The 14,361-nt window shown below is 39.1% G+C and overlaps 1 protein-coding gene across 2 annotated transcripts in view; it reads right to left on the bottom strand.

Moving 5' to 3' along the window:
- NSD2 (nuclear receptor binding SET domain protein 2) overlaps nucleotides 1–14,361 on the bottom strand; it is a 69,283-nt gene that overhangs the window by 16,258 nt on the left and 38,664 nt on the right. For both annotated transcript variants that reach the window (XM_063457675.1, XM_063457676.1), the window contains 8 exons: nucleotides 13,247–13,322; nucleotides 11,982–12,100; nucleotides 10,388–10,516; nucleotides 7,169–7,289; nucleotides 3,881–4,081; nucleotides 3,430–3,609; nucleotides 2,860–3,016; nucleotides 1,482–1,687 (listed from right to left, as the gene is read on the bottom strand). In XM_063457675.1, the coding sequence (XP_063313745.1) occupies nucleotides 1,482–1,687; nucleotides 2,860–3,016; nucleotides 3,430–3,609; nucleotides 3,881–4,081; nucleotides 7,169–7,289; nucleotides 10,388–10,516; nucleotides 11,982–12,100; nucleotides 13,247–13,322 (1,189 nt within the window). The remainder of the gene's footprint in view (nucleotides 1–1,481; nucleotides 1,688–2,859; nucleotides 3,017–3,429; nucleotides 3,610–3,880; nucleotides 4,082–7,168; nucleotides 7,290–10,387; nucleotides 10,517–11,981; nucleotides 12,101–13,246; nucleotides 13,323–14,361) is intronic.

Here is a 14,361-nt window from a genome sequence, read left to right as displayed (position 1 = left end):
CCCTTGAGGCTCGACAAGTGGGCCATGGGCACCTGCGGTGTCTGTTGGGGCCGAGAGTTCAGTCAGCCGATGCCTTCCAAAGGGGCTCTGCAGTCCCGCAGCTCTGAGGGGCACAGTGAGCCTCTGATTCTGACGGACGACAGGTGGGGTCGGTCTGCTGCTGGCGCAGTGAGCAGGCGGATAGCGATATTTGATAGTCCACTGGTCGTAGGATCTGGGAACCCGGTGCAGCCACTGCAAGGCCTCTGGTGTCTTTATCTTAAGTCCGCCACGGTCTGTGTCGGGTCTAGGGCTGGAGGGTTGTGAGTTAGGCTCCTGATAGCGTGCCCTCCGCATTGCGGCCCTGTCGTTCTGCCACAGCGGGTAGAGAGGGGAGAGTGCATGGTAGCGGCGTGGCTAATTACTCTGCTTCCCGCAGTTGCGGCCCGGGGGGTGAGTCTCTGCTGTGGTTTCAAGCGACTCACCAGTGGGCAAGGATTGGGGCGCCGCTGCTTGCTCCACGTTCTTTGTTTCGCTGCGTAGGGGCCCCTTCTGTGCGGCTCGTTTGTGGTGCTTCGTTTGGGCCGTGTATAAGGGTGGCCGGGCGGTGGGTTTGATCGTAGCGTGGACTGCATAGTTTGCCGGTGTTGGGCCCTTGGTGTCTCTAGAGGCCTCTTCTCCCTCTGTGGTGCCGGTCGGCCGTCAGGGTGTTGAGGCGCCCGTCGGCTTTTTAATTGTAGCTTCTGTTCTGGGGGGTTTTCCCCTTGGAAAGGAGATGATTGCCATAGTCTGCGTTCCAGCTCCCTCCAAAGCTTCACGAAGTGCCTGTTCAGCCTTATGTGATAGTCTTGTATAGCCTCGTTGTGGTGCTCTGTATCTGCAGATTCGGCCATCTTGGGTGAGGCCTTGCGCTTTCTCTTTACCCCTAAGGCAGTCTGCTCTGCTACAGCATGCCTGGGATAGCCTCCGCTGTGCGGACCGGGATCTCCTCCACCGGTCCAAAGGGGGGGGGCAACGGGGCTCGCTCTCTTTGAACGTGTCGTCAGAGTACCTCCAGTACCTCCCGCCTGTCGTGTGCTAGGCCACACCGCCGGTCCCGGTGTCAGCGGGTGTCCCAGGCTCCCACTTCACGCTCACTGTTGCGGGGTGTTTACAGGTATGCGGTGCCGCTGTTTCTCCCCTGGGATGTTGCCTTATGTCGCTTGTGCTGTCGGAGTTGAGCAGGAGCTCCTGAGACACACGTCTGGTCGCCATGTTAGTTAGGCCCTGCCCCCCCTGTGAAAACTTTTAAAGAATGAATATAGTAGGCACAGATTTTTTCCCCCAACACAAAAAATGTATACAATTCTGTGGCACTGAAGCCTGCAAAGAATGTTAATAGTACTTCTAACCCAGGAAATAACATTTAATGTAACAAATTGGAAAAAAATTTCTGGGCACTAGATTTCTTAACTTATTACATTGCCTCGTGGTAATTTAAAAAAGCATGTAGTGCAGCCTACCATTTTTGAAAACTTTTCCAATGCCTTTTCCGCTGTGGTGTCTGCTGCCCCGGTCTCCTTCCATGTATGGGAACACCCTGGCTTGGTGAGTCCAGTAATAATCTTTGGAACCGAAGAAGAACACTGGAAATTCTCCAATTTCATGCTTCATCTTTTGGATGTTTGGAGGGACATTCTTAGGGTGATACACTTCTGCAGGCCACCACCTATCAAAGTAACAATGCAACAATTGCAGCAAACACTTGCTGATATACCCAGGGAATTAAACATGCACTAATGCAATTTTATTGAATGCCTATAAAAACTGGGGCAAGCTTAATGAATATTAAACCAACAAATGACATAACTAATAGGAATATGTATAACTAGATATGCTGCTGTTCATATTTAAGCCAAAAGCACTGTGGTTACTTAAGGCTTTTGTAGAGAAGGAAGTTATAAATTAAAAGATTTTAAATTTGATGTAGTTGCTTTGTAAAGACTGCATATTCCTACAACCATCCACTCACACTGTATGTCCTCACTCTGTTTCACATCAAGCAATGCAGGTAACAGTACTTTGAGGATTCCTTAATGCAGCCTGTTATAGTTTCTTTATATAAAACATAACAATTTTAATAAAGCTGCCAGTACCATGTGTTTAATATAGATGGCAAATACCATCATTTTCACTGATTTCATTGTCAGTGCATTGTTGTGTGAGCAAAATAATGCCAGACAATGTCCAGGCAGTCACTGAAATTATATGTACTGTGTAAGAGAATATGGAAATACCCAAAGGAAGTCTTTCTGCTTGTGTTTAGATCTTGGCATACAGGGCAATAACTGGCACATGTGAATGCCAAAGCCAGACTGACATATAGGGAAGGCAACATTTTATTGATCTTTTTGTAAAATTTACATTTAGACTTTAGTTTTATGTGGGCACAACAGAAAGGCAGGATACCAACATATTCATGAAAACAGCATTAGCAGGTTCTGCCATTGTGGTGTATGACACATGATTTAGTGTCATGACACTTTGCTAGCCTTTTCAGTTTGAACCAGTAAAGAGTTTAAACCCTTTGCTGCTGGAGGTGTAACTATCTCTCTTGCAGAGTCATTTGCCAGTACCAAAAAAGGGCATTTTCATTGGTTGAGAGCCTTGGCTCCTCTCAGGACCCAGGTTTAGAGCAAACAGCTGCAGAACAGCATGCTCCATTATCAAGGAACAGCATCGACATACTCCTCACATCATAACTACTATGGCAGGCTGTCGAGGTTACGATGCCTGAGGCAAACTTTGAAGGATGCCAATGCATAGCAAGCATTTTGGTGGCAGTTCTCCTTCAAGTGAAAAAGTACATATATAAAACATCTGAATTATTTTCTTGCGGACCTGTAGTTCCCCAGCTTCACCCAAATGATGTCTTGAAATTGCGGTTTCTTCCCTGCTCGGCAATCATTGCAAAACCAGCTGCCATCTGGCATTTCAATATTCAAGCAGTCGGGGTGAAATGCAGCAGGGCAGGACTCGCAACACAGCAAGCTTCCTCCTGCATAAATAAAAGTTTACTTTTTAATAATGATCTATTTGTATATATAAACATTACTTTGACAACCTTTCTCCTCAAAACAAACCCATAAAATAGTACATGCTACAGGCTTTAGCTGGCTTTCTAATAGTAAACTCAAATGAAGTTTCAGCATTCCACAGTATTGAAAAACACTCCAACTTTTTGAGACCTCCATAGCAAACATACAACCTTTCAACTTCTTATCATCCGTTACTGGATAATGGAACTAGGGTCACTATGCAAACAGATAAGTGTGTTAAAAAGGCTTGGTGCTAGCTGTGCTTGATTTTAAACAAAAGTAAACCTTGCTCTCAGTGACTAACCCTAGGGGCTTGTACAGTGCAAAACAGAACTGTGGCAGACACGCAAAGTAGGCAAATAAAATAGATTACCGTTTGAACATATAAAACACCAGTTCACGTTTACATGTGCATGATGACTTTTTCCTTTCTTAGCAGCAAAATGTGCAGTACAGATTATACTGGAAGAAGTTAACATTGCGCATCCTGCAGCAACACAAGCTTCACCACCATGATACGCAACCGGGCAGCGAACACAACGGATAAGTTTCCCTGTAAACAGAAAATCAGTAAACACTTTACATTTTTATATATAATTATATATGCCCTTATGGAACAAGATCTTAATTTTTCCAAAAACCCATGACAGTGTGTACTTTATTTCTATAGAAAGAACTGACATCTAACAGAGTTTATAGCTAAAACTCCCAAAACGCACACAAAAAATCCCCACAAAACAAAACAAAAAAAAAAGGAAAAAAATTAATTATATCTGAATAAAGGTTTGGTTTTTAAAGCAGTTTGCATTTAAGAAACAGATTACCTTTTGATGTCCTCGGATTAGAAGGGTTTGCAATGCAACAGCTGGCACAGCGATGAAGAGGGCACCGAATACCTTTGTTGTCAAACACCGTCAGAGGGTAGTTTTGGAGACAGATCTCATGATAAAACTTTCCACAGTTTGAAGCAACACAGCGTTTAACATCCGGTGTATTCATCTTACACACAAAGCAGGAGTGGATACCTTAACAGGAGAAAATATTACAGTACAGTACAGAAATTGCAGGTGATGAAGGAAAATATAAACACATTTAAAAAAAACAAAAAAAAACAAATGTTCCTAATTTTGTTTTAACTTTATTAAAGCAGTAGCAAATCTACTAAACTGCTACTAAATCTGGATTACACATCTCACAAATACAGATTTTTGTGTCTAGCCAAACTGAGGTTCTGTTTTTTCTTCCTGTTCCCTAAATTCAACAAATCTGTATTTGTGAGATGTGTAAATTAAAATTAAATGTAGAAATCCACACCTCTATTCTGCAACTGGGCATCTCCATATTAGTTCCCTTCCAATCATGGTTATAAGCTCCCTCTCTTGCATCAGGTTGTGAGCATAGAGAGATGAGGAGAAGTTAAACAATGTTTCTTTTTCTCCACACTATCTGCACTGTTTTCCTTGCTTTGTGTGAACTGGATAATGAGGAGATGCTAAATTGTTAATAACATTTTAAACTGTAACTTGCAGAGAAGTGACAGAGCCCCATTAAACTCTAGATCAGTGGTAGTCAACCTGGTCCCTACTGCCCATTCAAGCTTTCATGGTGGGCGGTTTTATCCGCGACCCTCTGTTCTCCGTCACAACAACATGCCTGCGCCTTCCTCCATCGAGAGAGACATCTCACAAAAAAGCCCAACACGCATTGCATGAATGTCTGTGTTTGCTAAATCTCTCTCGATGGCTAGAAAGAAAAGTGCGCGCAGCTACACTCCTGATTGGGACTGACGGGGGCGTGATGATGTAACACACCGGAAGAGGAAAGGGACAGAAAGAAGTGTGGCGTTTAGAGTGCCTGCCATTTTCTTTTGGCAAGACAAGTTCTGTTATTTTCTGTTAACTTAAAATAAAAGAAAGAAGGAAAAGAAAAATAAGTAAAGGAGAGATTAAAGAGAAAGGGGAAAAAATCCTGATACAAAGATATTCCCTTTTTCTGTTTTATTTTTTGTTGTTGGCTACTAATAAAGTCTGCTACCTTGTTTAGCCTTCTTGCTGGTGATTGCAATAAGAAAGGAAAAAAAGAAAAGGATAAAGAGAAAAAAAAAGAAAAGGCTAGGTTTCACATTTAAACTTTTTTTCTTCAATTTTAGCTGCTCCCTCGCTAGTAGTCACTGCATTGATGGAGATGCGAAAATTCATTAAATTTTAAATGTATGTTTGTGAACATGCATAAAATAGAAATTCAAAGACATTTAAGTACTTTAAAAAAAAAAAGCCTTTTTCTAAAATATATTTTGCACGTGCGCTACAAAAGTTAATGCAGAAATTTTACCATAAAAAAAAAAAAAACACACAAGTGGGCGGTATGTATTTGAAGGTTAACTACCCCTGCTCTAGATAAGAACCGTCAATTTGCTGTACGTTAAACCCTTAACGGCGGGCGTGCTATGCAGTCCATGGGGATCCGGCTCTAAACCGCGACACGTCCACGCAGTCCTATTCACTTACCTACTATTTTTACAGCTGCAGGGTTAAAACCTGGGAGACCTGATACCCAGACCACTTCATTGAGCTGAAGTGGTCTGGGTGACTATAGTGGTCCTTTAAAAACACACACACACACACACACACACACACACACACTTTGATATCACAATACACTTATAACAAATACATCTATATACATAAATATATACACACACGTATAAAAAACTATTCTAAAAATTATAAATATATATTATTTCTACATATATTTATGTAATATTTTTACATAATTAAGTAATTTTATTACAGTTTGCGGGACCTGCCTGATAACCCAGGCAGAAAGTCCAGATAATTTAATTTGCTAGCACTATATTTAACCCTGTAACTTTCTATGGCACCATAAAACCTGTACATGGGGGCTACTGTTTTACTCGGGAGACTTCGCTGAACACAAATATCAGTGTTTCTAAATAGTAAAATGTACTACAACGATGATATCAGTGAACGTGACTTTTTTTGCATTTTTCACACACAAAACGGAACTCACACCGACGATATAGTTCTTGTTATAGTGTTTCAAAACCGTAAAACGTACCACAAGAATTATATCGTCAGAGTAAGTGCCGTTTGTGTGTGAAAAATGCAAAAAAGATTCACGTTCACTGATTATACCATCGTTGTAATAAATTTTACGGTTTTGACACACTAATATTTGTGTTCAGCAAAGTCTCCCGAGTATAACAGTACCCCTCATGTACAGGTTTTATGGTGTTTTCAAAAGTTACAGAATCAAATATAAGGCTTGTGTTTCAGTTTTTTCAAATTTAAATTCGCCAGATTGATTACGTTGCCTTTGAGAGTGTGTTTGGTAGCCCAGGATTGAAAATTACCCACATTATGGCATACCATTTGCAAAAGTAGACAACCCGAAGTATTGCAAATGGGGTATGTCCAGTCTGGAACTGGACATACCCCATTTGCAATACCTTGGGTTGTCTACTATTGCAAATGGTATGCCATAATGATGGTCACTCATTGGCAACGTAACCAATCTGACAAATTTCAATGTGAAAAAAATGAAATGTAACATGCTATATTTGATCCTGTAACGTCCCAAAACACCATAAAACCTGTACATAGGGGGTACTGTTTTACATGTAATACATTGCTGAATACAAATGTGTATTTTATTGCAGTAAAAGCAAACCGTATGACATCCACAGTTAAAATGTTATGCAGAACTAAAAAAAAAAAAAAAAAAATTCATTTCTTAATGTCTCACTTTTTTTTTATATTTTATTCATATTAAATGTTTCATAGCTATATATTTGATGTTAAATGAAAGCCCGGTTTTTCTCCTGAATAAAATGATATGTAATAAGTGTGGGTGCACTTATTATGAAAGGTGAATTACGGTTGAACAGCAATATAGTCAAATCAAAAGTACATTTGGCTCAGTCCGTTAGGGGTTAAACGCAGCACATTAAAGTTTTGTTTTTTTATTTACTTATCTGGATACTCATTATGGTCAATTAGAGACACCTAACTGAATGACACTTTCAAATTAATATTTTTATTGGTTACTTGCTTACTCAAGTAAGGAGAAGGATAAAAGGCATTAAAACTAACCTGACGTGCATTCCTTGCAATAGAAGCCTTTCGGTGTGGTAGAAAGCCCAAGGCAGGCTGGGTGGAAGGCAGAGTAACACACCCCTTCACATAGCAAGAGATCTCCAGGTTTTTCACACACCTAGTAAATATTTACAAAAATATACTTTTGACTAACTTTCAATATTGAATACAAGCACTGTTATTTGAACACAATGTGCAGATCAGATTTACAAACACACAAATACTTGGTAAATATTTGAGTCACAAAATGTGTAGTGAATAAAGTTCCAATCATGCATTGGCTAGCAATATAACGGAGTCAAAGTATAAATGAAATGTTATCAAAGTTAGTCACACAAAGTGATGTTGGCTAGGTGTTTCATCCTCCTCCTGTTCCACATAAAATCATGCACTGGCATGAATCTCCGTTAATTTATAAAATCACTTAATTCCGTGGTGCGCATTTTGCAAATGTACTTTGCACTGCACAGTCATATGCCATCTTAGAAACTGGCATTAAATGGAGTCAAATGCAGTTATATCTGCAGCTCCCGTTCTACTTATCAGTTAAATTACCATGAATGCAAAGATGTAAAGTGCATCTGTATTCTGTATGTTTTTCTAATATGTGCAGCAAACAGACTGGAGAAATGCACTTCCAAGAATCATTCTATTAAGTTTACTTATCTAAATATTTGCAATAATAAAAATTAATTTAAAAAAACATAGGCATAGGCAAATGCTTTGAGAAACCTCAGCAGCTTGCCCTTCAGTTAGTCCCCACTCAAGTCTCAAATGTTTTTTGCTCCCTTGTGCCATTTGCATAACAGACTGATCCTTCCCAAAAATGGCAGCTAGTTCTTACTGCACAAGAGGTACAGCGAGTTAGAACGGATACTCCGCTAGGCACAGTGAGCACGGGGTCCACATCTGGATTACCCTTTTGACTTGGGGATAGCCTAAGTAAATGTATATACGACAGGTGTAAATAATAAAATTAAATGGAGAAATCAACACTCTTCTCCTAAAAATTGGAGTCTACAGCTTAGCTTAATGTTAATCATTGTTATAAACTTTGTCCTTCACACATGGCAGTCAGCAAGTAGAGCAGGTATAGGAAATCTTAGGCACTCCAGATATTGAGGGCATACCAATGTTTCATTAAACATGTTGCCTGGTATTGCCTTGTCTAAATAGGTTTTTTTAATGTAATTTGCTAAATCCTGGATAGAAATTTTTAAAAAGGACCACTACGGGGGCGGGGACGGACCGCCGAGCTGGACGGTCGCACTCGACACCAGCTCCTGCAAACTATGCCCAAATAGGCACTAAAACTGCAATTTTGGGCAGAAAACCGTCCAGCACTGGTGGCCCTCAGCGGGCCTTCTCCCTCCTCTGGGCAAAGTACAAGACGACTCACTGATTCGCCGGCTGCCCGCAACCACTACCACACCGCGGGGCTTACCGACACGTGGTGAAGCAGCAGTCAAGCAATCACCTAAACCCCTGCTGCCGAGGAGTGTATCACATGCTGCAAACACTCAGCAGAGTACCAGCCTAGTGAACAGCACCCAGCGACTGGAAGCAGACCGGGCACCCTGGTACGCCAAACCTGTGGCTGAAAGATCTACACACCAAAGGCTCCAAACGGCACCGGCTACACGTGGCACCTCTTGAGCAGAGACTTTCCATCAGCAGAGGACTCTAAATCGCGAGAAGCGCACATCCACCCCCAAAAAGGCATTGGATGAGTCAACTCAAGAAGGGGACTTAATGTTAGGCAAAGAGACCAAAATTCCCTACCAGATGAACTCCCACGACTGCATTTGCCTCCAGACTGGTCAGATACAGTGAGCTGTTTTTATGCAAATCTGCACTGGCAGTAATTTGGGGTATTCTTGCACTCATCTGTTTCAACTATTATTTCTATCATAGTCTCTCTTTCCTTGCTTTAATTGTTATTATGGGACTCATACCTGTGTATTACGAACCACCTTGGGGGCCTCTCATAAGTCCGCACAGTCTCTACTCACAATTCAGTGCTAACATATTTATCAACCATAAGCTAACTAAAGGTTAAAGCATGTTATAATTACTCTAGTTTGCCTATCTTAAAATAGAAAGACATTTATTTACCACTCTTGTATATCGTATGGCATAAATAGCATCAACCTATTAATGTATAGGATAGTGTAACACAGGTGTCGTTTTAAGCAAATCTTTATCTTATATATCACACACAAAATGTCTCTATAATGCCTGAAATCCTACAAAATATACTAAGCAAGCCTCTATCCTTGTTGTTATACCTGTTCGAAATAAAAAAAATGTGCATGTCTCTCTCACTGCCTCACCAAGTATAAGCTATGTATTGTGAACCTACTGTTGTTGGCTGATGGGGCATGACAAAAATGTGTGCTTTGTATTCTGCACTACAAAAATAAAGAATAAAAAAAAAAAAAAAAAAAAAAAAACGGACCACAGGCACCCACTCTTAATAAAGTGCTTGGTGTTTTGTTAAACTGCAGTTTTACTTGTGGAATGTAAATCATTGTTAGAGATGTTTTTAAGGCAGGGCTAATGTACCCTCTAGTGACCTAGTATCCCCCTGACAGCCATTAGAGGGATATTCTGCTGCAATAACCAAGTCAAACTTTGTCAAGTAACATTTGATTTCCTCACACAAGGAGTAAGGTTGACATTTACAGGTGATTTTTAATGTTGTATTCAACTGTAAATTCCAGAGAAGTAACCATTGCCTTTTAACAGTTTCCAAACATTAGTGCACAGTTATGTAGATATACCCACCAGCCAATTCAGACCTGAGGGACCACTGTAACTTACCTTTTCCCCTCAAATGGATCTGTGTTGACTCTCACTATTGCGCAAGAATCACAGTAGTCCCTACGTTTCGTTATGTATAACTTTAAAAAAAAATAAAGTGTAATTTCAAAAAAGAAATGGGGCACCTTAGTGAGGGTGGGAAAGGGGGGCCTGTGGACATGCAAAAAAAATATTTAAATAAATATATATATTTATTTTTTTTAAATGGACAAATCCGCTTTGACACAATGCCTTGTCTTACACATTTAGGCTCTAGCTAGTACACAGATAATCCCTGTCTATAATATAAGAGGGATTACAAATCTGTTAAACCAGTCCCTGGACTTTCAATTAGAAATCAATCAAGAAACATGCATTTACACAAATTCAATATATGCATAAAGCCCACTTTACCTGGCAGACCATTTCTTTCCTTGCGTGACACTTTTCTGACTTTCTGGACAACATGGAAACTTCAGCCTGACATTCATCAGCGCTTTCAGATGTGGACTCTGACCGCTCGTCCCCATGACCATCAAAGACCTATAATAAAAGGTTTGCTGCGTGGATTAGGAGCTAGATTCAGATCAAATTTAAGCCCTGAAGCAAATTTAGCACAGTTGCTGGAAAATCTTTAACTAAACATGTTGGTAAAAATATACATGGCAGCACATACAAATAGCCAAAAACCAAAACTACATGTCCCCTCTCCAATCAAAAGAAGGCATACCATTGTAAAAGTTTGACATGCAGCCAATCATCAAGTTTACCATAGCTCTAGAGACACTGCAACCTATATTTTATGAAAGTTTCCTAAAACATAATCCGAAAGGTACATCTAGTTTGCCTTTAGAATTCCAATAATGTGCACAAATAAGATAAATGTTAAAAACACCCTGGAAAAATCAACTGTGATCGGAAGACCAGAAAAAAAACCCAACAAAAAAAGCAGCTACACTGTTGCCTTGTTCGTAATATTTGCCAGGTATCAATAACTACACATTAAAAGCATACTTAACTTTTATTGGTGCAAAATATAAAGTACATCAAAATGAACCAGTCGGCATTTCTACTTATTCAAGTCTTTTCCAAGCATTTATAAACACAAATTACTGTTGTGCATCACTTGCCTATCTCAAGTTTGAGTTTGAGCTGTGCTTCTTCGGCAAAGATATTGAAGATATATTTCCCCAACTAGCCCAGAGTTCCATGCCTGACATTCAAATGAGCACAAGCAGGCATTGTTTTAGACTTCATACAGCATTTAGGAGCTCTGGTATAGTTGTGCAAATCCATTTTCTTAAGTTTCTATTCCCAAGAAGAACAGATTTAACCCCTTAAGGACCAAACTTCTGTAATAAAATGGAATCATGACATGTCATGTGTCCTTAAGGGGTTAAAGGGACAATCCAGACGCCTAAAACACTTCAGGTTGCTGAAGTGCTTTATGTGTGAAGAATGTGTATTTTTGTCCTCAATTTAAAAAAAGTGAGATTTCAATAGAAATTGACACTTTTAAATAGACCTTTTTACAACCCCATGTCATGTAGTTCTATGGAGTTAAAAGCAAGAGGCAGGCAAATGCCCAGAAAACCTGCTTTACAAAGACTTGACAATCACAAAGTCTGGGCTAGAAAGGAAAGGCTTCAGAAAAGATTTGTAGCTTTTGTAGGCAGTTATTAGTAATACTCCAAAATAAAAAAAAAATGCATAGTTAAATGCATGCATGTTTTCATTGTGGGTATATTACTAACCAGATTTGGGCAGTGGAGTGTCCCTTTAAGGGTTAAAATAGAAAATCTGTATTGCGATTATTTGTTGGCAAGACAATTAAGTTTTTTAATTATAAAATGTACACTGATCTTTCTAAATCTACATGTATACGTTCTTACTCTTCTTGTTCTAAAACAGGAATGTTAAATTAGTGCCCTTCATGCTGGTGGAAGAGAGAGTTGCACAACATGCCAATGGCTTGTTCAAAAGAATTCCTTGCTAATCAAGAGAATACCTCATTCTCAGTCAGGGATACCAGAGAACTCTTGGTAACCGCAAGTGTGGCACAGCCAATCCGTGAATTCCGGTTTCGCTTCTTCAGTGGTTTGCAGTCATCTGACAAGCTGTGCATTCCTGAACATAAAAGTGAAATATAGTTACACTGTTGCCTTGTTAGAAATATTTGCAGGTTCAAATAAAGACAGATTAAAAGAAGACTGATAAAATGGCAGAATAATATTTAACCATTTCACATCAAACGCATGCCATTAACGGGTGATGGAAAGTTGCAGAGTAGAAATCACACGGATAACATGACAATATTTAGAAAACTGCACCGGGTAGAAGATATAATAGAAAGTGGCACCGATTAGAATGTTAACTACATGATGACGCCTAAACACATGCTTTGAGTAAAAAGCACGGTGCTAGTGAAACCTGAAAGACTGCACTGATGACAATGCACACTACCACCACCATGCGGCCAGGAGAGTTGCGCCAATTAAAAAGCAGGAATTAAGAAGCACAAATATATCATGCAATTCGGAAACCTGACAATCGAAATTCACAATTCTAACTGAATAGTTCTGAAACAGTAGAAAGCACTGTGCTAATGTCACCTGGAAAGCCACACCGATTAGAATGCACCTTGCTAACATTCGGTGACCAGGACAGATTCACAGATAAGAAATCACAATGCAACACAAATACACACCTGCTGCTCTTTAGAAAGACTGATAGGTGTTTATACAACTACTGCAACATCGTTTAGCGCTAAAATCCATCTAGTATACATAGATTGATTGTATTCCCAAACAAGGGTTGTCAGTCAAACCCTCATATACACATGCAGTTCAGGTTTTATGGCGTTTGTATAGAAGACAGAATGAGTGACTATACCAGTGCGAAAAAACAACCTGCTCTGAAGCTGTTATATATATATATATATATATATATATATATATATATATATATATATAAAACGTCTTGATGTGTCAAAGATTGTGACTATCAAAACACTTTGTTTTCACATGAAACTACAATTTATTAGAGACAATTTTTTTTTTTTAAGTTATTCCTTTCCATAACCTACAAGTAAATTAAAATACAAACATTTTTTTGTAGCTAGCAAACCAAATAAAGCTGAGTAAACAATGTTTCCATGAAAAATAAGGTTTTAGTAATATTAGCTCAATATAATTAGAAAACCAGAACGAAGTACTCCTAACTTGCAGTCTCTTTCAGCCACAAAGGATTAGAATTAAACAGCTTCTGATTTACCTGTTTTGGATCTTATTGAGGAAGTGTCTCTGGATCTACATGCCCTGTGGGGTTTTTCATTGGTGGTTTCTTTTTGCTAAGGAAAATAAATAAAGATTAAAAGCTATTTGTCTGACAGCAACGGAGTAAAAAAAAAATATTAAAATATTCCCATACTACCCAATATAGTTATTTTTTTTTGATAAGTAGTTGGGGATATTATGTATGGATGAGATACCCACGTGTCCTTCAGATGCCAAATATCCTGATATAGCTTTAATCAAGATTATAAATATTTATCAAAAGTCACTGGTGGGAGTTTTTGAAATGGACAATTTAAAATTTTGAAAATGTTAGTGTGATATATTTCACGCGAACTACTGATAATTAAGATCTACATTACAAAGAGTTAAAAATAGCATAGGAAATTTCAAAATGCTTGCATGCCCTCTAGTGGAAAGCTAGGCCAGCAGAAAAAGTCTGGAAAGGCTACGCATGCCTTGTTTAAAGCAGGAAGTGATATGACGTCTACTTGATTTAAGCAGTTAAGAAGACGAGTCTGATCATATTCCTGCTGGTTACTCCTGTAGGATGAATTGATCAGATATAATCACCTACATTATCTTTTTAACGTCCATCTATTTGTCCATGAGCTACACAATTACTATGCTACAGCCAGATGCTATTCTCAGAATGCCAGCGTTCACGAGCAACGAGTTTTCGAACTAGATTGAACTGGAAATATTTAATAGAAGGGACTTAATACTTTTTGCAGAAATCCAACACAAACCCTAAATAGGTCATTAAATACAGAGGGAGGTCAGTGTTTTCTTCATAGAACAATTTTATATTTATAACACTATTTACCTTCACAGTTTCCACATGTGAAACCTTTAGCTCATTCACCAAACCATAAATGCTTTTGCTTTTTTTTTTCAATAAATAAAGTTTTGAGGTGCAGAACTAAGTGGGAACTTAGATTTATACTTGCATTAGATATTCCAAAAACAAAAACCATTATGGATAGCAGTTTCTTAGTGTGCTTCCATCATTGAGGCATAAAATATTGAAGTATTCTGAGCTGTCCGTTTTCACAAACCCACCATTTTGCATGCTTAAAATGGTTACAGCTCTGC

This window comes from Pelobates fuscus, chromosome 6, assembly GCF_036172605.1.
Source record: "Pelobates fuscus isolate aPelFus1 chromosome 6, aPelFus1.pri, whole genome shotgun sequence".
Taxonomy (NCBI): domain Eukaryota; kingdom Metazoa; phylum Chordata; class Amphibia; order Anura; family Pelobatidae; genus Pelobates; species Pelobates fuscus.
Note: the sequence above shows the minus strand (reverse complement) of the source record. Positions and strands in the feature narration are given on the sequence as shown.